The sequence below is a fragment of the Barbus barbus genome, assembly GCF_936440315.1.
Source record: "Barbus barbus genome assembly, chromosome: 29".
Lineage (NCBI taxonomy): Eukaryota > Metazoa > Chordata > Actinopteri > Cypriniformes > Cyprinidae > Barbus > Barbus barbus.
The window spans coordinates 5,945,315-5,972,200 of NC_136757.1; the positions used below are offsets into that span (position 1 = coordinate 5,945,315).

General features: G+C 36.2%; 2 protein-coding genes across 2 annotated transcripts in view; one reads left to right on the forward strand and one right to left on the reverse strand.

Annotated features, from left to right (window-relative positions):
- Positions 1 to 26,886, reverse strand: part of LOC306849172 (uncharacterized protein) — a 419,330-nt gene that overhangs the window by 81,126 nt on the left and 311,318 nt on the right. The window lies entirely within an intron of this gene.
- Positions 124 to 25,135, forward strand: LOC306849867 (cGMP-dependent protein kinase 1-like; the record flags this gene model as incomplete). Its single annotated transcript, XM_079385239.1, has 19 exons — positions 124 to 298; positions 5,914 to 6,031; positions 6,123 to 6,289; positions 8,180 to 8,293; positions 17,031 to 17,136; positions 18,836 to 18,899; positions 19,812 to 19,889; positions 20,364 to 20,449; positions 20,791 to 20,856; positions 20,991 to 21,059; positions 21,164 to 21,260; positions 21,376 to 21,515; positions 22,343 to 22,432; positions 22,717 to 22,858; positions 22,996 to 23,159; positions 24,088 to 24,210; positions 24,593 to 24,652; positions 24,851 to 24,917; positions 25,037 to 25,135. The coding sequence occupies 19 exons, from the start codon at positions 124 to 126 to the stop codon at positions 25,133 to 25,135; spliced, it is 2,025 nt and encodes a 674-aa protein (XP_079241365.1).

Sequence of the window (26,886 nt, forward strand, 5' to 3'; positions counted from 1 at the left end):
AGTTTTGTCTGCCGTTCATTTCTTTCCTCTGAATTTGGACGATTATTCGTTAAACGCGGGCGCACACTTTACAATTGTGTAAAGGTTCATCGGTCCCTGTCGGTGTCCCCTTATGCAGGGCTGATGGGGACTCTCAGAGATCTTCAGTTCGCACTTCAGCTGAAGATTGAGGAGTTACGGCAGAGAGATGCTCTTATCGACGAGCTGGAGCTGGAGCTGGACGCTAAAGATGATCTGATCCGCCGCCTGCAGGGGGAGCTCGACCGTCGGCTCTCCGCTCCTGGCGCCTCAGCAGCTGGTACAGAAAGCGCTTTATTCGTCAGAAATACATTTTGACTAGGAAAATGTGTTTTTCCCCCTTTTAAAATGTGATTTTAAAGGTGCTTTTACTCTTATGTCGATTCAATCATCGGTCGCGCACGTAGGTGACGCTACTCAAGAAATAGCTCAAATCCAGTCATTTCGATCGGGAGTTCAGGCAAATTCTCTGCAAAGCCCAACAGAAAGCTGTTTGGTTTGAAATTAATTTCTGTGTGAGCTGTGCATCAAAATTTCTATCATACAAAATGGACTTTTTTCCCCGGCGAAATTCCACTACTAGGCTAACATGGAAGAAGCATAAACAAAGCAAAACAATTATATTGTGAACAAAAATAACTGAATTTCTTTCTATCACTTATTCATACAACTAAATGTCAAACTGTGAAAGCTGAGTGATTAACACTTGCTTTCCGCTCATCGATATAGCCTACATTATATTATCTATATTATAGATTAGTATTTCCTCCATTTTGCAAATCAGCTACTTGTGTGTCATCTAAAATGAGAGTTTCACACTTAAGTCTTTGCATGCTCATTCACATGTTTGGAACATTTAATTACACATAATTGCACTTAATTACTTTGTTTTACAGTGCACTTGTTACAGGCTACTAAGTATAGTAATTGCAGTAAATGATGCAGTATTGCATGCCACTAACCCTATATGTACATGCTTAATTGCGTAATCATATTGTAACAAGGACAAGTTAAAAGAAAATGTAACCTAATTACAGTATTTCCAACTCCACTTGAAGGGCACAAGTGAGTCAGCATGAAATCAAATTTGACCATATTTATTTTCTCAATGCATGGCACTGCACGATTCATCCTTGGATAAATAGTTTTTATTTCCATTTTGACCTCATATTCTTTAATCAAAATATTATAAATTTACCTGCCATTCATGCAGCAACGATCCGTTTGAAACGATATGAGGGTGAATTTTCATTTTTGAGGGAACTATTCCAAAAACTCAATTTGCCGCTGTAACGTAAAAAAAGGGTGGTGATGGCGCAGTGGATAAGACACATGCCTTTGGTGTGAGAGACCCGGGTTCGAATCCACTGTGAGACACCAATGTGTCCCTGAGCAAGACACTTAACCCCTAGTTGCTCCAGAGGCGTGTGACCTCTGACATATATAGCAATTGTAAGTCGCTTTGGATAAAAGCGTCAGCTAAATGAATAAATGTAAATGTAAATGTAAAACGCAATATGTAATTTAAAGCAAATAGTTTAATTTAGCTCAAATGGAATCATTTATGATTTTATAGGGAATTTGAACAGAATCACTGTTTTACAGCTGATCACTGAGGCGGCAGCGATTAATTGACCAAGCCATATAACATCATCTCTGCACTGGATATTAAAATCCAAAATATAGTGAAAACACTATTAAATAGCACAGTAACAAGATCGGCAGATTAAGACATTAACTTGTAAGCACAAAACACAATATACTTCTCTTTTCAATATACTGTAAATAAGATTTTATTTATATAAACCTAAGACATAAACTAATCTAACACATGAGCACAAGCATTCACACGTTGCAGAAAGAGAGAAAGTGAGGAAAGGATGAGTTTAAGAGAATGAAAATGTGATATCCCAAGTTTACAGCAATATGTTCAATTGCATAGACCTGAACAACCATCAATCACTTATTTAACCCTTGCATTGAGTTTCTCAATGAGGCTAAAATTTATATTAACTGCACTGATTCAGTTAGAACCTGGAGGTTACTTGCTTGTTCTGCTAAGGGAATCCCTTTTGTCGTCATCTTGCAGGAAAGGGGGTTCCCCGAAGTGGCTGATTGGTTGAGAGTTCAGTAGTCGTTGCAGTGACGTCTTGGGAAGTCAATGGAGTTGTGACTGGTAGACGTTTTGAGGCGGTCACAGACTCCAGTTGAACTCGGAGACGAGGCGTGGCAGCAAAACTTAACTGAGCACACGAAACTCACAACGGAAAATAAAATAAATTAAAGTAAAAGAATAGAGGGATGTAAAGAGACTAGGTGGGTTTTCTTCTCATTTTGGTAGCAGCTGGCACGTGGGCCAGATCAGCGCCAAAACGCGTTGGCAAAAGAGGAGAAGAGAGCTAAGAGCAGGGGTGGGCAAACATTTTGACTCGAGGGCCACATCAAGTTTTCTACATTAAGTGAGGGGCTGCATAATATGTTTATAACAAATGAAGCTTTGATTTTTTGACACTAAATTGACACTCATTTACTACTGTACTATGTATACTTGTACATACATGGCAGTTCTATTCTTGTACCATCTCTACCTATCTTTATGAGCACTTTATGACACACAGATAAGTTGCATTAGTGTACAAGTCGATTGATGTATAAGACACATTTTTTAATTTCATTCAGAAATAATGTAAAATAAACTAAACGTTTACAAACATTAGAAACATGTATTTATATTCCCTACACCACAAAAAAATCATGTGAATTTAGCAGTGTTCAGAATAGAAAAAAAGAACGAAAATATAAGTAAAAAACAAAAACAATTCATAGTGGCATTCACCATAAACATATATTATAAACGCCCAGCCTAAATATTTAAAGCGAAGCTGAAACGAGCGACGTGGTTGCTGGAAAATACACAATACAAACTCAAAACAAACTCTCTTGCCTTTTCTCATGGCGAGGCCATCTGGCTATATAAGCGGGCGCTTCGCCAAAGGATCTTCAGATTTCTTCTCCTTCAGTGACACCGACTACGCTCTACGCTGATCCCAAAGCCTGCTTGCTATTTACATGCTCTCGCAGCTGGACTGAGACCTCTCTGCTCGGCTTATCTGCCTTTTCTTCACCGCTTACAGCGGTGCAGCAGTTCCGGTCCTGCACTCCCTGCCGCCATCTGGCAATTCTAAAAGACCTACTAAAAGAGCTTAGCGTTGTTGCAAATGCCACACCGTTACTGCGGTTCTGTTACGCCAGTGATGGCCACGTTGAGTGTGTTTCCTGCTTGGGGAAATCCCACACGGAAGCCACGCTCACGGGAATTGATTGTTCTCATTGCGAGAACATGAGTCTCACCTCTCTGCACTCGTGGATCGCTTTCTTTTGAGAGAGCGACTCCACCCCTCGCACCCTCCTGTTTTCTCCCGCCCAGGAACCTGTGAGGAAAAAACAGCGGGGCAGAGGACTCAAGGGGCCAGTTGCGAGCGAACTCACGTCGGCTCAGATCCCGCGTGCCTCGCCCTCGCAACAAAGAGAGGTTTCACCTGTCCTCTTCACCCAGCCTGACCTGCGTCCTTCCGCCAGCATGAGTGATCTGGTCTCGTTTGGGGGGAGTGACAACAAGCTGCCCGATGACAGCCTCGGACGCAGAGGAGCTGTCGGGCTCGGTTGCCGTCGTACGTGCTCAGTGCCGCCAAAGCCGGGATGGATGCCAAACTTTTCCATATCCTCTCAAAAGCAGTTGAAGAGATGGGAATTTAATGGTCTCCACCAGAGGAGCCCTCTCGTAGCTGTCTGGAAGAGTGGTTCCTGCCGGGGCGCCATCAGGCCCCTCGCCAGCATTCCTCTCCATTCTTCCTGGAGGTCCACGACGAGCTCATCAGATCGTGGCGCGCTCCCTATTCCGCCTGCCCCCACCCGCCCTCACCACAATCGACAGCGCTGAAGAGAAGGGGTATGAAAAGCTGCCTCCCCTGGACGAGTCAGTGGCATTGCATCTCTGCCCGCCCACGGCTATTGGCTGGAAGGCAAAGGCCGCCCACCCGTCCAAGCCATGTAGGACCGCTTCAGCACTCGCTAGATGCGCTTACTCTTCTGCTGGACAGGCGGCTTCGGCGCTCCATTCAATGGCGGTCCTCCAGGTCTTTAAGGCTAAGATCCTCGTCTCCAACGAGTCTGGCCTGGACCTTGCGACTCTCAGGGAGCTGAGGAGTGCGACTAACCTGGTGCGATAATAATATGCAGTCGTTACCTATAATATGCAGTCGTTGCTCTACCCTAGCACGGCGTGATTGTACTGTGTTCCCATAGCGTCTTTATCAAGACGCAGTACGAGTGAAGTATCGACAGGGAATGTACTCGGTTACTAACGTAACCTTGGTTCCCTGAGATACAGGAACGAGTAATGCTTTGCTAGCCGTGCTATTTAGCTGTGCGACTCAGTCGTCACTTCAGTCGAAGTAACCTGAAGATCCTGTGGCGAAGCACCCGCTTATATAGCCAGATGGCCCCGCCCATTCTGGCGGGCTCTGGTGGGCTTCTTCGCCATAGGTTCATGCAGGTACACTGCACGAAGCAATGCGTGACTGAAAAAAGGCTTTTTCCCGTAGCGCCTTTAGCAAGACGCAGTACTCGTTCCTGTATCCCAGGGAACCGAGGTTGCGTTAGTAACCAAGTACGTTTTTTTCCTGTAAAACCTTTAATGAAAATTTCTGTACAATTATTGTTTTTGCAGTTTATTTATTTATTTCAATTAAGATATTTTACTGTCGTTTTACAGTTTTTGTTTGGCAGCCATATTTGTTACGATTTTTTTGTTTTTTACAGTGTACGCTGAAGCTAAAATAAGCTAAAAGTGGTAACATTTAAAATAACTGATTTTACACAAGTCAAAAATATCAATTAACATTACTGAACCAAACAATACACATCAATATATACCAACAAAACTTGTTCAATCAGGTAAAAATAGCCCTATTAAGTAATAATTGCAGTTTACTGCCTTTTATAGTGTGGTTTAGGTTGTCCTAATTATAGAAGCAATAATCCTAAATGAATCTTTCAAGCAAAGAATTGACTATGGTCTTCATTCAGGTTTCAACTGTTCACTGAAAATTCTTGTACAATAAAGACAAACAAAACAAACTCCAGTCAAAATATGTGTTGCTTCATCTTTCATTCATTGTGGCGCCAATTCTAAAACAGAGCAAACCATTACAGAATAAAAATATCGGTAACACTTTATGTCATTTGTTAACATTAGTTAATGTATTAACTAACATGAACAAACAATGAACAATGCATTTATTACACTAGTTATTCATCTTTGTTATTGTTAGTTAATGAAAATACAGTTGTTCATTGTTTATTCATGTTAGTTCACAGTGTATTAACTAATGTTAACAAACACAACTTGTGATTTTAATAATGCATTAGTAAATGCTGAAATTAACATTAAGTAAGATTAATAAATGAAGATTAATTGAAGTATTGTTCATTCTTAGTTCATGTTAACTAATGTTGTAAATTAATGTTAACTAATGAACCTTATTGTAAAGTGTTACCAAAATATCTACAACCAATCATGCATGCATTTAGTGTTACATTTTTAATTATGCAAATTATGGCTCTTACACTAGAAATAGTTACAATTATCTTATTATTCTATGCACATTTAAATCTTATTTGAAATTTATATCAATTGAGTTTTAAATAAATACAAATTCTAAATGTTTAGAAACACATTAGTGCAATCATAATAATCTATGACAAAGCAAATCTGACTTTATAGGCATTATGCATCAGCAATCTACGCAGAGTTCAGAGGTAACAACCCAGTCTTTTTTAATCTTACAAAAATGTTGTATTATTCATCTTTACACTCATTTCATTTGCATTTAGGTCAACAACGTGCTTCGTCCCTGAGAGTGAGGAGAAAAGCTCTGCTAACAGAACCAGTTACATTGGAGCCGAAACTAGTCTTACAAAACCCACCAATCAGCCACAGCAAGAGTCAAGAGTAAGAATCTGCCTAAAATCTCAACTCATTCCCTTGCCTATACTGCTACATTTCCCCAGTGTAACTCTTTATCTGTCTTTATTTCTTTCAGGTCACAGCGGCTGATAGAATCGGCTCTGGCAGAAAATGAGTGTCTGAAATATCTAGACAGGGATCAGATGCGGTGTTTGGCGGATTCTGCCTATCCCATGAAGCTCAAACAGGGTGTGAGTGTTGTCCAGGAAGGGGATAATGGGACCCAGGCATATATAGTTGAAGGTGAGGAAGAGTGTGAGAATGAAATAGATACTCTTGCCTCATAATAATTCTCATAATGCATGTTGATTTGTGAGCGTGTCTGAACATTCACAGATTCCAGTACTTGCATGGGTATCTTATAACCAAGTGCTCAAAAGTCACTCATAATTAGCCGATGTCCGGTTATGCCTCCAGGTGTGAATAATTGATTTCTGTGGCTCTTTAATACTCTCTCTGGTTTGCAGTGAGATGTGCTTATGTTTTGGACCTGTTTGTCTTTTGCTTTCAGCTTCTAGTTACACTTCAGCTCTTTACATTCAGTTTACATATAAATCACAATCATCATGACTGCATCTGACTATTAGTGGAGTTATATCCCCTTAATCCTATAATATAATATAATATAATATAATATAATATAATATAATTTCATATAATTTTGCTACTGTGCTTTTAAGACTTCTATGTAAACATCCTCTTTGCATTTTAAATGAATAATAGAATTTACAGGTTGTGGGTTTGGTTTTAGCTCAAATATACTTTCTGCTTCCCTGTCGATTGATAATAGCTTCTCTGCAAAAACTGTTATATGTGACAAAACAATTTGTGATAAAATACAAAACCAGAGTAAAAAAAAAATTCAAATAAATGTTGTTATTTTGAACTTTCATCAAAGAATCCTGAAAAAACTCATGGTCTCATGGTTTCCTCAAAATATGAAGTTGAAAATATGATGTTTCCAACATCAATAATAATAAGAAATGTTTCTTGAGCAGCAAAATTCTGCTTTGCTATTATAAGAATAAGAAATTTTTATAACAATTAAAAATAGAATTAAAATCGAAAACAGTTGTTTTAAATTGTAATAACATCTCACGATATTAATGTTTTTAATAAAATAAATGCAGCCCTACACTTCTTTCTTTTTCCTTGCAATTCTGACTTTTCTTCTTTTGAATCCTAAATTCATATCAAAAATAGTTGTGACTTTTTATCTCACAATTCCATCTTTCCAAGCTAATTCTGTCTTTATGACTTTAAGAATTGCGAGACAAAGTCTGAACTGAAAAAAAAATCACAATTACCTTTTTTATTTTTTTATCCTGTGACCGAAACCAGCTTCTATAAGTATATATATATATATATGCATGTATATTTTAGTTTGTTTTTATACAAGCTGAAGGAAGCAAAGTTACATTCTCATCCATATATGTTAGTCTGACATTACAAAAATTATGCCAGTGCTTTAGTCCATCTGAAATAAAGAACAAGCAGCAAAGATGTTACTTCACATAGAATTCTTAAAGATGCAATATCCAAAAAACAAACAAACAAAAAAACACACACATTCTATTTAATCCTGCAAAATAGTCATAAAAATGTTGTTGGTGCCAGAAACATTGACTAACATTACAAGTTTACTTCAGACACTCGTTCAATCTGTCTCTGTCTCTGACTGAAGCAGATTAATTAGTATGCACCTCCCGTAGTGTTTGCAGGACCAGGCAGGTAGCAGGAGAAGTGTGAGACTGACCTGCTTCTGGAAAGAAAACATTCCTGCTGGTTATGTGGAGCGAAATGAGTTTTAAAATGTCAGAGCATGTCTGAACACCCAGGCTGCAAGTGAAATAAATGGATAGAGAGGAGCAGGAGTGAAATCTATTACCATCCATTAAAGTGTTCATCAATACCTGTCCGTGAGCTGTGCTAATTCCAGCCATGATTAGTTAAAGGAGGCCAATATTTGTCCTGATGTGCTGGATTGTTTGGGCTCTGAGCATCTCCGTGCCTAATCTGCGACGGGTCAGATCATCTGTCTATGTGACAGTCACGCTGCCGCTCAACACCTGTCATTCCCACCAACCTTGAGGGCTGTAGATGACGTGTGTGTGTGTGTGTGTGTGTTAACAGAGGGAAAACTGGAGGCATCCAGGGCTGGCCAGAGGCTGCACATCATTGAGCCGGGGATGATGTTTGAAGAACTGGCCCTCATTCATAACCACACCTGCTCCACTACTGTCACAGGTATTGACATACATGTGTGCATCCACACACACACACACACTTGCTCATTTCATCCCTTATTACATGTCAGCTAAAGAGAAACACACAGAAGGAAAACTGTATTGCTCAGAGGTCACTCTTTTATAGCTTAGAGGACTTAATGGAATCTTTTACTTTTATTTACTGTAACAATACACTGTGTTTCACTGAAACCTCCTTAAATAAATAAGCCAATGTTGACACAGAGTAAGAATATAGTATAAATATAAAATGTAAGAATTAAAGTCAGAATTCATAGAAAGTCAGAATTCCGAGTTTATCATAATGCTGCGTTTATATCTCATAGTTCTGACTTTTTTTCTCAGAACTGTTAGAAGTCCAAATTGCTAAAAAGTTGCAATTATCTTTTTTATTTTTCACTTAAAAGATAATCTTAAGAAATAAAGAAACATTACGAAACACAATATCACAATTACTAGAAATAAATCAGCTGCAATTGCAGAATATAAAGTTACAGTACAAAACATTTGCATTGGAATGGGATGCATGGGATATAAAGTGAAGTTGTGAGACAAAGTCACAATTGCAAAATAGATACATAACAAAACGCCATGTCGCAATTGTGAGCTAAAGTGACACTGTGAGCTATAAGTGACATTACGAGATATAAAGTCACACTTACTAAATTTGCAATTGTGAAATATGCAGTTACATTGAAAAACACAATGTCCCAATTGTGAGATAAAAAATGACATTATATGAATAATTTGCTATTACTACCAACAAAGTCACAATTTTTGTTTGTTTTGTACTTTGAATGTACCGAGCTGATAGTATAGATAGTATAGATCTGATAATTTGATTTTGGAAGAATGTTTGGAAGCATACTTGTAGACTTTGGTGTCTTGCCAAATCTGAGCACAGTTTGAGACACTGAGATCTCTTTGAAAACTCTAAATAAGATGTGAGATCACTGAGTTCTTGGTCTATTTCTCAGAACAAAGAGAGCTTAAAAAGTCTCTGTTTGCTGTGCATTTATTCCTGTTGTTGAGATAGTAAATCTAATTTGAAAATGATTTATTTGTGCACCCACAACTACAATATTCACAAAATGAGTGTTGTAGTACATATGTCGTTTTTTTCCAGTTTAATCCCACTTGGGATGCTCTGAGCGTGTCTGGGTAATCAGAGTATTCCCACCATCACCAGTCTGAAACTGTTCTGAGAGATCAGTGGAATATAACATCAAAGGAATTGGGAAAATCCACAAATAAATTCTCAGCCTACAGCACGCCACGCCAGAGTCCACAAAACATGCTGCATATTGAATGGACAGATCTACAAAACCCATTTGTTTGTGATTTTGAAATCTCTTTATGTGTTAGTTTTTTATATTTTATGTTGGTCCTTCTGATCTTACAACACTACATGTCTTTTGAGAAAAGATGTCTTCTTTAGAAACATCTGTAGTTATCAATCGCTGCATCTGATGTTGTACACTAAAAATGTAATGTATATGTTGACATTTTGCCTTTTAAATATAAAAAACCCCAAAAAAACTCTTCATTGAAATGAAAATGTAGCTGCATCCAAATCCCATTTCTACCTCAGAATAAAACTTGGGTAACTGTAAGAAATAATGTTATATTACAAAACACAAAGTCGCAATTGGTACAAATAAAGTTGCAATTGAGAAATATAAAGTTATAAATGTGAAAGTCGTAATTTAGGAGATATAAAGTTGCACTTGTGAAATAAAAAAAGTGGCATTACAAGATATAAAGTCGCAATTACTACAAATAAAGTCGCAACTGTGAAATATACAGTTACATTGCAAAACACTATGCCGCAATTGTAAAAAATAAATTGACACGTGAGACATTAAGTCTCATTCATTACTACAAATAAAGTTGGAATTGTGAAATAAAGTTTCAAGATTCAAAACCTTTGTTGTCATACGCACATGTTCCCTGTACAATTAAATTCTTACTCTACTTTCCACTCTGAATGCCGCTAATAAAAAAAAGTTACAGTACAATGTGAAACACAAAATTGTAATTGTGAGATATAAACAGGAATTTATTTACAGGAAGTCGTGGCCTAATGGTTAGAGATTCGGATTCGTAATCCAAAGGTTGCGGGTTCAAGGTCCGGCAGGGATTGTAGGTGGGGGGAGTGAATGTCCAACACTCTCTCCACCCTCAATACCACGACTGAGGTGCCCTTGAGCAAGGCACCAAACCCCCAACTGCTCCCCGGGCGCTGCAGCATAAATGGCTGCCCACTGCTCCGGGTGTGTGTTCACGGTGTGTGTGTGCACTTTGGATGGGTTAAATGCAGAACACGAATTCCGAGTATGGGTCACCATACTTGGCTGTATGTCGTGTCACTTTCACTTTCACTAAAGTTGCAACTGGAAAATATACAGTTACATTGTAAAACACAAAGTCGCAAAAATGTTAGATATAAAATGACACTACGAGACAAAAAGTTGCAAGTACTTCAAATAAAGTCAGAATTGTGACATACAATTACAGAACATTGCAAAACACAAAGTCGCAAATGTGAGATATAAAATGACACTGCGAGACATAAAATCTAAATTTCTACAAATAAAATAACAATTGTGAAATATGCAGTTAGATTGCAAAACACAATGGCACAATTGTGACATATACAGTGGCATTACGTGATATAAAGTTACAGTTACTGCAAATAAAGTTGCAATTGTGAAATATAACGTTGCAATGTGAAACACGCCATAATTGCGAGACATAAAGTCACATTTATGAAATATAATGTTACAGTGCATGTGAAACAATGCTGAAATTAAGTTTAAATTGTAGTTACAGTGTTATAGTTAAATATAGTTACAGTGTGAAACACAAAGTTGTAATTGTGAGATATAAAGTTGCAGTTGCGAAATATACAGTTACTTTGCAAAAATGGCATTGTGAGTTATAGTCACAATTACTACAAATAAAGTTGCAATTGTGAAAATGTCATTGCGAGACAAAATCAATTGTGAGATATGAAGTCACAATTACAAGAAATAAAGTAGCAATTATAAGTAGTTATATAGAACATGCTAAACATGTTAAATACATGGGTTTCTATAAAGAAAACATGTCCTTTTATATGTCTTCCTCCAACCCTAAATAATATATCTTTGTCAGAATGAATTAACGTTCATTTCTGAGGTGTATCCCCTATAGCATGCTTTGATTTATGTCTCTCTCAACACCTCTTCTCTTGCTTATTTCACATCCTCTCTTGAGTCCAGCCTGAGCCACAGGGGCATCAGCTTGACCTAATAATTTTAATAGAGGGTCATAGCAAGACATAAAATGAAAAAAAGAGCAAGGGATAAAGTCTGAAAGAAAGCAAATAGGCTAAACAAGATTAATTGAAAGTGAATGGAGGATCCAATCAGGTTAGATCATTTTCCAGATGTATCGTTTCTTCTACAGGGAATGTCTGCCTTGATTGTGTGTTGTTTTCATCTTTCAGTCGATATCCTTTTCCACTTTCACAGTTCTTTTTTTTATTTTATCCCTCTCAGCCTCTCTTTCAGACTATTTCTTCCCTCTCACCCCTTTTATTTCAAGCCTCTGATCAAGCTTTCCCCAACTCTTTTCTTCAGCTTTGTTCAGATCTTGTGCTTGGTGACAGCTTGAAATTGCTTTCTTTTTTTCACTTTGCTCCTCTTTTTCATCTCTCTGTTTCTTTTCTGATCCTTACTCTCTAACCTGATCGCCTCTATATGTCTAAGTAAAAGATAAACACAGTTTTCTCCGTTGCTTGTAGATCTCAGATTCTGTGACTTGCATTTTAAAATGTGTGCTTTGTGACCTTAATTAAATTCATGGAAAGGCAATATTACAGTGGCATTAAAGTCATACTTAAACAAGTAAACATGTCATTGCATTAAAAAAAAGCAAAAAATCAACCAGTTAACATGTGACCTTGCCTCTGAAAACCCAGCTAAACTCATTTTTTTGCGATTTAATGTTTTCTATATACAATCATCATTTAATGTAAAGAACATTCTGTGAAAATGTAACCATGATATAAAGTTCAAGATTAATTTCTAAAGCACATTTGCCAACGGCCGCCGTCTGACCAAAGTGCTGTACAATAATTACAATATAGATACACAAGAAAGAGACACAATCAATAATCACTTAGGGACAATAAAAACAGGATAAAAATTACATGTTAAAAGCCGAGACAAACAAATGTGTTTTGAGAGCAGATTTAAACTCAGATAAAGTGGAAGCCATTTTAATTTGGTAGAGAGATTATTCCACAGAGTGGGGCCAGCCTCTTCAAAGGCTCTATTGCCCCTTGTTTTCAAGCGGGTTCTAGGAATCTGAAGGAGGAATTTGTTTCCCGATCTAAGTCCTCGCTTAGGAGTGTACGGGTGGAGTAAATCCGTCAAATAAAATGGTGCTAGATTATTTAAAGATTTTTAGACAAGTAATCAGATTTTATATTCAATTCTATACTGAACAGGCAGCCACTGTAGAGATCTCAGAAGGGGCGTAACATTTACATCCCATTAGGAATCGAACTGCTGCATTTTGAACGACTTGTAAACGGGAAATTTGAGTCTTCGAAACACCATAATATAGAGAGTTGCAATAATCCAGCCGAGATGTAATAAAGGTGTGGATAGCAACCTCTAAATAGGCGTTAGAAAGAAAGGTTTTAATTTTAGAGAGAGAGTGAAGATAAAAAAAAAACTAGAGCACACTACAGAGCTGATTTGTCTGTCAAATTTCAAGCCGTTGTCGATTTCCACACCCAGATTTTGCATTTGGGATGAAATAGCAAAATTCAAGAACTCAAGATTAAGTGTATTTTGTGTTCTAATTCCAGAGGGGCCAAAGACAATAATTTCCGATTTATCTGAATTTAGGAAAAGGAATTTTTTTTGAAAACCATGATTTTACGTCATCCAGACATGCTGATAAACTATTAAGAACATGCTTTTTTTTCGTGGTCACAGGCAGATAGATTTGCATATCATCAGCGTAACAACTGAAAGAAACGCCGTGTTTCCTAAAGATGGACCCAAAGGGAAGTAGATAGAGAGAAAAGAGAGTAGGTGCAAGAACAGACCCCTGAGGTACACCACAGGTTAGCTTGCATAAAGAGGAAGTGAAATTTCCTATTTTAACTGAGAAAGTTCTGTTTGTTAGGAAAGATTTGAACCAATTTAATTTTGAATTTTGAAGATTTTAACCCCCCCCCCAGACCTACATAAGACTCCAAGCGAGAGATGAGAATTTCATGATCAACAGTGTCGAAGGCTGAAGACAGGTCCAGCATAACTAAAATGACAGAATCACCAGATTCAGTAGCCATTAGAATATCATTAAGAACTCTTACAAGGGCAGTTTCAGTACTATGCAGTGATTTAAAGCCTGATTGAAGAGTCTCATAGATGTGATTATTAGTTAAAAACGACTGGAGTTGTAAAGACACCATTTTTTAACCTTTCGTCAGATGTGGTGGTCGATATATCAGAGCTAAAACAATAGATTGAGACCAGTCAAGTAGTAATAGCTGAACTTCAAAGTTTGTGGGGATGATGGAGGGGTAGCAGTTGACAGCGTGATCTAAAACTTTAAGCAATATCTTTAATATTGACTGAGTAAGACCATGTCATAGATTAAAATTCATGTTTAAAATCAAATTTTGATGTTTGTTATCTCATAATTAGATTTTAAAACTTTAGCCTGGATTTCCCAGACAGGGTCACATATGTTCTAAGAATATTTTGCTAATGTTACAATGAAATTATATATATATATATACATACATACATACACACACATATATATATATATATATATATATATGTATAAACAACCAGTAGAAACATTTAAAAAATGTCAGATGAACATCCAACAAAAATGCTAAAATGTTTCAGTAAAAGAAAAAAAAACTTCATTCATGAATGATGTATAAAAAATGTTTCTGCGCTAATGTTTTGAGAACATTATTAAAGACCAGATAACCTTGAATGAATATTCTATTAATGTTACTGGAAGAATGTCTGTTAGTATATGTAATAGAACCTTGCCAATATTCTGAGAATATTCCCTGTTAGCTGCGAAGCATATTACATCAAGCGCCATTTATTTTAATGAAGGAGAGGGAAAAATGTTTTGAATTATAAAACAACATACAGTATGCTATTCAAAATGAAGACAAAAGATATTTGGACACTTTGTGGTTTTTAAATGTCAGTGGAACCTGTAGTTAAGCATGATTTAAATAATAATAATAATAACCACTCATCAAACCTGTTTGGCTTTTTGGCTTGATCTGGCGTTGAAACTGTATTAAAATAAAATGTTCTTGCTTTTTAAAAAAAAACGGTGTCTATTTACACTAAGTGCAAATAGCCCGTCTTGTTGGCAAAGGGTATTTACACTAACTCGCCCACTAATGTGTGATTGAGCTAGTCAACACACACAAAAAAGATGCTAATTCAGCATCAGTTTCAGTGGTGTAGATGACCACTTTTGCCAAACATTTTTTCTCTCTTTTCAAATCTCATATTGCATCAGAAAGGCATTTATTTTAAATAAAAATGAAGGAAATAATCAAAAAGTTGAAAATAAGACTACCGGGTAGGGTTAGGGTAGATGTAGGGAGGGCTTTATTGTCCTAATGAGGTGGGATCCATTTAATAATTTTAATTAAAACTATCATTTACACTCAATATGTTATCATTGCGTACTGTTTTATAATGTATTGCAATACTGAGGTGCAGATAATTGCCACTATTTGCAATAAGTAGTATAAATATCAGAAAATCTTGCTATTTTAACATATCTTTAAGCATATCTTTAAAAAAATACTGCTATTTTCACTTGGTGTAAATAGAATCCATTGTTATTTGCACTTAGTGTAACTAGCCGCTGCCTTAAAAAAATCCCCATGTGTTGTGAGTGTTTTTTCTGCTTCTTAAATTACAAAATGATGCTGCTATTATGCTTTTCTAAGATGGGGAAACCTTGAAAAGTGGATAAATAATGTTTTTGTGATTAACAGTCAGGTTGATTTGACTAAAAATGGTTCCAACAAGATGTCAGGAATAAAAACGTGAGAAGACTAGGTTGGGTTTAACATATTTCCCCATTAAACATTGTTAAACTGAATGTTTCCATCTAATTAAAACCCAGTGGACAGATATTTTAGAATTCATGGGGCATGCCCCTCACTAAAAGATGAGAAAATCCATGAATTACCATAAAAATATTTATTTATTTATCCAACCATATGTGTGTGTCACTCTGCAATGGTTTCTAAAATTTAAATTGACCAAAAAATTGCATTTCAGTGTCTGAGTCATATCTGTGTTCATGATGTTTATTGTAGTCCAGTTCTGCATTTTTTATTTTTTTTCTGTGTAATGATGAATCTCAAATTCTTGGCTGTTCCGCAGAGAGGAAAGGGCAGGAGATGAAAGAGAGGTAGCAGGGGAGAGCAGAGGAGACAGATTGCAGTATTTCTCTCCCCTACGACAGCACAGTCAATTAATCTGTGTCATTACTAATTAAAGAGAGTCTCAGGAAGTGATCGAGAATGAGTTTGAGATAAACTCTATTTTCAGCTCTTCCCTATTTTTTTGAAAAATTGTAACTTGGTAGAAGCAGGTCACTATTCAAGAGGAGAATTTGTCCGTGGGTTTTAGAGTCACCTCACCTGAGGCAGAAATCCTGAAACACAAAGTAATTTTTTCAACTATAAATAAAATTACGGTTTTCTCTTTTAATACGCTTTAAAATGTAATTCATTCCTGTGATCAAAGCTGAATTTTCAGCATCATTACTCCAGTCTTCACTCTTCAGTGTTACATGATCCTTCAGAAATCATCCTAATATGCTGATTTATTATCGATGTTGGAAACAGTTGTGCTGCTTAATATTTTTTGGAACCTGTGATACTTTTTTCAGGATTCTCTGATGGATACAAAGTGAAAAAGAACAGCATTTATTCAAAATAGAAATCTTTTTCTGACAATATAAGTCTTTACTATCACTTTTTATCAATTTAACACTTCCTTGATGAATAAACAAATTCATTTCTTTCAAAAAAATAAAAACATATACAATAAAATACATACTGCCCCCAAACCTTTGAACAACAGTGTTTATTTTCACAAAAGATTTCTATTTTGAGTATATGTTGTTCTTTTATATTTTTATATAATATTGGTCTCACGGTCAAAAAACTGACCAGTGTTTTTATAAACATCGGTTAGTTTATGTAAGCTGTTATATAAACGTCAGAACCTGATATAAGAAAGAAACAAATGATTTTCATTGCCTGGCAACCTATATATTGCTCTGGAAATTGAATTTATCCCATATTAGCTTAAATATATTAATGAGAGTTTCGAGATAATGTTTGCTGGTGAACAGAATGGCAGATCAGCCTCAATCCATGTAAGTCTGCTGTTTTTCACAGAGATCTCACACTTGTTTGTCTTATACAGTTCATACCGTCCATATCAATTTCTCTTTCTGTCTTTATAAGTCTATCCACCAAAGCCGAACTGTCTCGCTCTCTCCTTTGATCTCTCTTCTTCACAGACATCAGGAAAAAAATCACGTATTTGTGTTTCACCAAAACAAAGAGCCGCGAGTTCACAGACTGTTGGAAATCCAGTTCTTCTCAGACTCTGCTGTGTGTGTGTGTGTGTGTGCGTGCGTGTGTGTGTGTGTGTGTGTGTGTGCAGCTCTGGTGAACAGCAGGCTGTGGGTGATGGAAGGTCAGGTGTTTCAGAGGATCATGCAGAGGAACGGCCTTATCGCTATCACACAGTCTCTGCACTTCCTGCACAGGTTAATGCCACCATTACCATACTCACATAGACCTTTACAAGACACACTTTTGTCCCTCACAGATTATAAATAAATGAGGAAATATATTTTATGCATGCATATTCTTGCCTTCAGTTTAAGTATTTTTTAAATAGCTTTTTGAAATGTATTTATTTATTTGTTTGTTTGATTGACTGAAAAATGTCATTGTTTATTTTTTAATTTAAGTTAGGGCCATAACCACCATAGACACAGGGAACGACCACATTGTTATTTTAGAATCATTGCGGTATAATTATAGATTTTTTTATATATATATTTATTTTGAATTAGTTTTTAGTTTTGTATTTTCTGTTTAGTTTAAATTTAGTTAAAGTTTTAATAAAATATGTCTATATCGTGTTTTTGTTTTTTAATCATTTCAGTACATCAAGTCAATCTAAATGAAAATGAGAAATGTTGCTAGTACTCTAGCTAAAATAAAAAGATCAAATAAGTGTATATATATATATATATATATATATATATACACACATACATATAGTTAATAATTAAAATTAAAATGTCCCCATAATTCAGATAAGTGATCAACAGGTTTGTTGTTGTTGTTTTTTAGTGATCAACAGAGGTTTTTCATTGGCTGATTCATAAACCTTTAATCCTAAATATGCGGTTATATCCCTGCAAATACACTACATTGTTACAAAAATAATGCTATTTATCAATTTTGACCCCAAAGCATGACATTATTTTACTCCATCACATTAGATTTGAAATTTATACATACAATATAAATGAACAGCCATAGATGTCTTTGTCAACCCTGTTACATTCAAAATGTTTTTTAATAATAGTATAGGTTGTCAAAAATGGCTTTAAACAGTCAACACATTATTCTTGAGCTTTGTGCCATGAACATTATTTGATCACTATGATATTTTCGTCTATAACAGAGCTGAAATATTGAGCTTGATGGATGTAGATTAAGTGTGAACCTTCTGTACAGAAACGTTCATCTCATGACCTGAAATATGATGTCAGAAGGATCATACCAGGATTTCAGGGAAAATGTCAAAGTACAACAGGTTTGAACAGAAAGTGCAGTTAACAAAAATGAACAGTTAACAAATTCTGCACTTTTTCAAAAATGCTTAAAACATGTTCAATGAAAACTTGTTCATTTAGATTGAATTCGGTTTTATTGATTCATATATTCAATCAAATGTAATGGTAATGAAAGTTTGTTTGCATTACAAACAAAGAGTTAAATGTATAAAACGTGTATTCTGTTATATAGTATATATAGTATATATATATATATACAGTATATACAGTATATATATTTTTATAATTATGTGCCACTTTGTTAGTTTACTGAAAAACATTAATTTAGCACTGCAGCTCAGATGTAATTTTCTGTAAGGGAGTCTAATGTGATTTAAGGTCATTGCACACTGAGTTGTTTTTTTCGTATTCTCCATCCTTTCCTATCAAAATGCATGCTACGGATGCAAAAACGCAGAAAATCGAACCTGATCCGATTTTTTTTTTACAGACGAAAGTTTCGGAGGCAATGTGCAAACGTGATTGACACAACGTGAGGTCGTATTTGTATTTTTTAACATGCAAAAATGTTGGGCTCAGTGTGCAGTGACCTTTACACTGATATAGTGAATGTAGCTTTCTGGTTTCCTGACTCTCGGTTGTCTGTGTCTGTTAGTGTGGCACAGCTCTGTGTGTTTCCAGAGGATGTTCTCGTGAAAGTGTCTGATTCACTGGAGGAGGTGCGTATGACTGAACATCATCATCATATTTCACTGCTGTACCTGATCAGCATGTGATCAATAAACTTTTAACTTGAAGGTCAAAGTGCTGCCTATAGCTTGATCAAATCCATTTTTAGTGTGTTTGCACCAGTAAAAAAGGAATAGTTCACCCAGAAATGAAAATTCTGTCATTAACCTGACCTCCGTTCATCTTCCGAACACAAATTAAGATATTTTTGATGCAATTCCGAGAGCTCTCTGACCCTCCCATAGACCCCAAGGATACTTACACGATCAACCGTAATGTTACAAACTACGAGAATACTTTTTGTGTGCAAAGAACTAGGGCTGCCACTAACGACTATTTTTATTTCGATTAATCTATCGACTAATTTATCGATTAATCGCTTAATCTAAACGATTAATTTCCCACAAAAAAAATCAACAATTTTACGGTACTTAATGTATGTATGCGAATACGTTGTTTACTTTGTTTGCGCTTTGATCTGAACGTAAACAGCGTATCCGCATACATACGTGGTTTACGTATATATGTGATACTCTCCAAAATGGCGTTATAGGGTGATGCGGAGGAGACAAATTGCTAAACAAAGTAATTATTTTTGTGTTATTTGCGCACAAAAAGTATTATATATCATAGCTTTGTAACATTACGGTTGATCGTGTAAGGATCATTGGGGTCTACGGAGGGTCAGAGAGCTCTTGGAATGCATCAAAAATATCTTAATTTGTGTTCTGAAGATTAACGGATATCTTAAATGTTTGGAACGAGTAATTAATGACAGAATTTTTTTTTTTTTTTTTTTGCGTGAACTATCACTTGAATCAAAACTCTAAAAAACACTGATATAAAAACTATTTTTTTCAGTATATATAATGTTTTTCTCTCTATATACATCTTTGTCGTAGTCTCACTACAGTGATGGTGATTATATCATTCGAAATGGAAATCCAGGAGACAAACTGTACATTCTGAGTCAAGGCCAGGTGAGAAAGACATCCATCTATCTATCTATCTATCTATCTATCTATCTATCTATCTATCTATCTATCTATCTATCTATCTATCTATCTATCTATCTATCTATCTATCTATCTATCTGTCTGTCTGTCTGTCTGTCTGTCTGTCTGTCTGTCTGTCTGTCTGTCTGTCTGTCTGTCTGTCTGTCTGTCTGTCTGTCTGTCTGTCCGTCCGTCCGTCCGTCCGTCCGTCCGTCCGTCTAATAAAATATGTCTAATATGTGTATACTGGGTGTGTGTGTGTGTATACTGTATATATATATATATATATATATATATAATTTTTATGTTATTATGAAATGAGAGATAAAACTTGCTCAACTAAGTGGGAAATGAATTTTCAAAGATATTGACTGCATAATTAATTATTTGTTGTATGATAGAGATAGAGATTATTGTAGTACAGTAATAGCGTAACAGTGTGTATGCTTTTGTTCTTAGGTGAAGGTATTGGAGAAGCACTCAGTCAGTGAGGAGAGTATGATGGTGTCTGTCCTCACCAGAGGAGATTGTTTTGGAGAGAGAGGGTAAGATTCAACCCTCACCAGCAGGGGGCGCCACTCTCTGAGATTTACCTCGCAGCTTATTATCTATCCAACACAAGAAATACGACCGGTGATATTTATGTAGGACCAGAGAAACTCATAACAGCCATGCATATTAACAAAAGAGGAGAATATATAATATCACTTATGTAATGTGTTGTAGGTTGTGCAACCATTTTTCTAACTTGCCCAGAAGCTCTAAATAAGAGAACTGCAAACATGTGCATGCTGAATGCTTTGTGGCTTCACTGAGGACCATTGAAATTCAAGTCAGAAGGTATCATGTAACATTAACATCTCAGACCCGTTCCTTTGCTCTCCAGAGACGACGTGAGGTCGATGAGCGCTCTTGCCGCAGGCGATGTGACATGTCTGGTCATAGATAGAGAGTAAGTGTGCACCGTGAGGGATAAACCGACATTCATACTAAGGAAACAGCAAAGTGGGCGAAAAAAAAAAACATAACTAATTCAAACTTGTGCTGTAAAGCTGACCTTGGCTATATTCCACCGTCTAAATCCAGGGTTTTCAAAAAAGTAACTGGAGGCTTGGACGATGCCAGAAAAAATCCTAGCAACAAGGCCAGATCGAAGTAAGACTTAAAAGTCTGTATATTTTACATTATTCACTGAAATAAATGAAACATCACCGGTGTGATGTTAATGAAGGTCATTGTGATCTCTATATAATAAACAGGGCAGATGAAGATGGGTCTGCATTTGGTGAAACGTCTCTCAGCAGTTTTCAGGAGCTGTATAATCTTGGAGAAGGACAGTATGGTCACACGCAGCTTGTGAGTTCTGTTCTATATGTATTATTATTTAGCCCTGCAGTTTATGCTTGTTTTGATTTTTTTTTTTAAACTTCCATGTAGTAATTATAATTCAGCCAAAGTTTTTTGTCATTAGGTCCATTTGAAGAGTGACTCCAACTGTAAGTTTGCATTGAAGACCATTAGAAAACAGGCGATACAGAGCCCAGGCCAAAGAGAGAGGATACTTGCAGAGAAACACATCCTGATGGATCTCCAAAGTCCATTTATAGTAAGGTCAGAACATACTCTAGGGCAGGGGTGTCCAGTTCTCTTCTCAAGTTTCTAGTGAGTCTGAAGACCTTGATTTCCTTTTGAAAAAAACAGCATATGCTGGTTAGGGAAGTATGGCAGCTGGTTTGAGTTGGTTTAAGATGGTCCTTAGTTGGTCCTGAGCTCAAAGGTTTGGGATTAGTGAGATTTTTGCATGTTTTTTTGCAAAGTCTCTTTTTTGCTTCCCAGGGCTGCATTATGATTTTTTTTTTAAATATAAAAATGTAGAATTTTATTACAATTTTAAATAGCTGTTTTCTATGTAAAAATATCTTACATTTATTCCTGTGATCAAAGCTGAATTTTCAGCATCATTACTCCAGTCTTCAGTGTCACATGTTCCTTCGGAAATCATTGTAATAAGCTCATTTACTGTTTAAGCAACACTTCTTATTATCATTGTTGAAAACAGTTGTGCTGCTTAATATTTTTGTGGAAACTATGGATTATTTGAAAAATAGAAAATTCAAAATATGATTTCTTTTAATGACATTTGTTGAAGGACATAAGTTGGCATAAAACTGATAACAAACGACTAAAAACTGATGTATAGTGTATGTATGTATAGTGATTGAAAAAAACAACAGCTTTAATATAAAAAATAAAAACAGTATGTTATTCCCAAAATACAGATATTGCCCTTTCACATCAGCCTGTCAATTACAGTTTTTCTCAGTCGCTTTGGTACATTGGTACAAAAACTGTAATTGCCAATTAAATTTTATTTTTTAATGTGTCAATAGCAATGTTGTGTTTTGCTGTAAATTTCAAAGTTTTATATTTTTGGTCAGGTTGCATTGTACGTATAAAGATGCTCGGTGCCTGTATATGCTGATGGAGGCTTGTGAAGGTGGAGATCTGTGGAATTTACAGAGAGAGAGGTACATACAGTCAGTATCTCAGCGTACACACTGATATATGCACACAATTATTCTCAACCGATTCTTTTTAGTGATTGGTAAAATCACAACTGTACGGAATGACTTTTATCCTGAGTAAATTATAACATTTTAAGGAATTTTTATAATCTAATCAATAGAACCTGATATTATTTAGCTAAAAATGTTCAGAAATAAAACATGTAAAGACTCGATGCTACAGTGAACACGTCATCTTACGAACTGAACTAAACTGAAAATGACTAATATGTGGTTTGCTGTTTCAGGGGGTCACTGGAAGAAGACACTGTTCGCTTCTACACAGCGTGTGTGCTGGAAGCTCTTAGTGTACTACACACCAAACACATTGTTCACAGAGACCTGAAACCTGAAAATGTGCTCCTTGACCAGCGAGGATACGCTAAACTGGTGCTGAATAGATCAAAATTCAAGCATGTTTAAAGTTAAACCAGATGGCAGCCTGTAACTACTTGATTGTGATGATTCATATTGGGTCATTTTAACTATTATAACACTTCAGCTGTGTTTCTCTCTCTCTCTAACAGACAGGGTTTGATTGTGCTAAGAAGCTGGGCTCTTTGCACAGAGCCTGGTCGTTCTGTGGATCTGTGGGTTATCAGCCTCCAGAGGTTATTCTGCATCAAGGTCACGGTCTGTCTGCAGATCTCTGGGCTCTAGGGATGTTGCTGTATGAATTTCTCAATGGCAGGTGAGCTTGTCGCAATTCTTTTGTGATTTTGCAAAGGCAGTACTTTCTATAGACTCTTACAGTGTGTTACAGTTGGCTTATATATAAGCATCAAGTAATATTCTGGCTTATTTTCAAATAAAAGGAACAAAAAAGAGCTTGCATACTATTTCCAAGGACAAAAATCCAACAAAATTCAGTGCTCTGAGCAAAAAGGTGACATTTTTGGGTTTCCCCTTCATCAGTGGCCAAGAGATAAACCGAAACACCTGGGTCTATTTGTAGACTGGGTTATTTAAAATAACTTTTTTACACACAGTCATTGTCAAATCATCTGTAGCATGCTTGTTCTTCAGTATGCATAAACAAATGGGAAACAGTTAATATATTTAGAATATAAGCTTAGAAGGTGGGTAGCACTACAATAAATGTTTCAAAAGTATAACCAATAAAAAAAATTCTGTCATAATTCTGTCAGATTTAATTTTGGTTTGTAATCACATAAAAACTTTGATCATACAGCACATTAAAAATGCGGCAAACCAATGCGGTTTGTTCTTGCATGACAAGCAAGCACAGCTGAGCTTATTGTAACCATATGTTGTTACCACTTACCAGTTTTGATCAACAAGCCATGTGCATTTAGTTATTGTGCAAATTGCAGACAATTGTACTTACTAATTTGCACATATGTGCCACAACACATTTTTGCCTAAATCAATAAGAAATTCAAATCTGTTGTGACCAAGAAACTGTTCAGACATCTTAACTTATTGTTTTGATAGAAAAAAAAAATCCAGCCAAAACTGAGTCAAAGCAGTTGAGAAAGACTGTAACAACTCTATGAACTTCAGATTTTTAAAACCTTGCCTGATAGGCCTTTATTGATTGTGCATTACTATAACAGTGTTTTTTATTTATTTATTTAAATGTTAAATTTAATTTCCAGTCCCCTGTTCTCTGGCTCAGAGCAGCTGAAGGTTTACACAGCTTCACTGAAGGGAATAGATGAGCTAGAGTTCCCAAAAACCATCAGCAGGACTGCAGCACATCTCATCAAGAGCCTCTGCAGGTACAAATAGAGTGTTTTCTCACAGTGTCTGTTTCCTATATGAGAAAAAAAAACATTGTGAGAAAAGCAAGTGAGACGTCTGTCACTCGTTTTCTAGAAAGTTAAATAGACACAGTCGGACAGACAGACAGACAGACAGACAGACAGACAGACAGACAGACAGACAGACAGACAGACAGACAGATAGACAGATAGATAGACAGACAGACAGACAGACAGACAGACAGACAGACAGACAGACAGACAGATAGACAGATAGACAGATAGACAGATAGATAGATAGATAGATAGATAGACCAACAGACAGTTGCAGCAGCAGTGCTCTACATACGCTGTGGGGTTTGTGTGTCTGAATCTGCTATCATCTGTCACCCATTTCCAGGCTCAACCCCTCAGAGAGACTGGGCCAGAGGAACGGGGTCAAGGACATCTGCAAACACATGTAAGACCTGCTTGTGTGTGTGCTTCATCAAATATATTTGTACAGAAGGAAGAGAAGAGTGTGTGTAGGGGTTTGATGGGGACAGAGAGGATTTGTGAGATGAGAGTGGAAAAGAAAAGAGCAAAGGAGAGGAGGGGATGCGGCTCTTTAAGTGCTGGCTTATTTTGTAGACTGATTAACTTGTGTTGTGTTTCTCAGGTGGTTTGAAGGCTTCGACTGGGAAGGACTTCAGAAGGGCACATTGACTCCAACAGTAATACCAAACGTGAGCGGCATAACAGAACACTGTAGAGTTTAGAACACTCTATTCAGCTTATACTTATACAGGCCGAACAAACACACCTTTCCTTCTGTCCAGTTCAAATAAATGTTACCTTTCTACAGATTCCCTGTGTCTCTGATCATGGAGGATCAGCACTCCTGCCAGAAACCCACACTGAAGCAGCACCACTGGATGATCCTGTCTGGGATGTAGACTTTTGATTTGTACAATGGTGATATTGACAATGTAAATTGGGAAAAGATAATGAACTCTTGTTTATTTTGCATTGACTTTGCAGTTGATCATTTGAATGATTTTTTGAAAACCAATGTAGGCGACGGTACACAGCTTCAGGCCTGGAATTACATTGCACTTTAAATATGTCTCTAAGAAATGCAAATTCCTATTCATATTCCTATTCCTATCATTCCTATTGGATTTCTTTTTTTAATGGAAACTTATTTCTGTCACAGAATAAAAATATAAAAATAGCCTTTACTTCTTTCTTTTTTTTCAGAGTTGCATGATATAAACTCTCAATTCTGAGAAGAAAACAAAACTCGCCATTCAGAATTGTGAGATGAAAAGTCACTATTGCCCTTACAATTGAGACTCACAATTCAGAATTTCCTCAATTGCAAGTTTTCCTCAAACAATTCAGACGTTTCTTCTCAGAATCCTGTTTCTCACAATTCTGAGTTTATAATTGATAATTATTTTATAATTGTTCAATAAAATCGCAATTACTTTTTAAAATGTATATATATATATATATATATATATATATATTAGGGCCGGGACTCGATTAAAAAAATTAATCTAATTAATTAGAGGCTTTGTAATTAATTAATCGAAATTAATCGCATTTTAATCGCATATAAATATTTGACCTGAGAACAGTGAGAAGTAAGTTTTTTTATATGGATTTTTAAATTTCCCATCCACAGGGCCAACCAAAGCGGTCTCATCAGCTTCTTTGTCCATGTTCACTGTGGTTTGTTTTTGGCTGTTTCTCAATATGCGTTCTTCAGCGATCTTGCGTCCTTGTGTTCTCGTTCTACGTCATCATTAACCGTCGAAGTTCAGTTCCAATTCTCAAGAATGCAAGTATAGAGGATGCATGAAAGTGCCCGGATATGTTCTTGAAACTGAGGATGCATCGAGTGCAGACTTGAGAGAATCGAGCCGTTAGAAATCCCAGAAAACGCTGTGGGTGGCCGGTGTACGGAAGCCTGTAAGCTTTAAAGTCGCTCTCACAAATACTTAACGGCTCTTCAAGTTGAAATTTGATATGCATGTTAAGAAGATGTAGAACAATTGTTCTATGTAGAACAATCAAAACAAATCTGAATTGTTTTTACATGATTAGACCATATATATCCTTGAAAGCAGCCAAGTTATACATGCATGCAATGATTTTATCACATTTATCTTACTGTGTGACTGTCTGGAGTCAGGTTTCTATTAAACCTGTCAGATCCCTATATAAACAAACACTAAAAGTTTTGGATAAGAAACCAACCAGATGGCATCACTGTAGCATTTTACAAAAATATAGTTTGCTTAGTTTTGAAAATTTTATAAATTCATCTTTTATTAAAATGTTTTTTAAATGTTTAAATAATCTTGCGCCAAAAGTTATATGCAAATTAATATCAGAACTGTATAATACCACAGAGAAAAACTAAATTTGCACAATCTACATTTTCAGTTCAAGGTACGTTGTTATGGAACAGCCTGTCAGCTGAATTGAAAATGCAAACACAGTTGAATATTTTTCAAACAAAACTGAAAAAGTGGTTCAAACAAAAGCAGATATGTGAACATTGATGGTGGTACATAGTTTTAGTTGTTTATTTTATTTTATTTCATTTGTGTTTTTTTTAGCCCAACCAGGGACTGGGGCTGCAAATTAGCCTCCGGCTAGAAGCCTATATGTAGAGCATCGGCTGCATGAAATTGTAGCAATGTT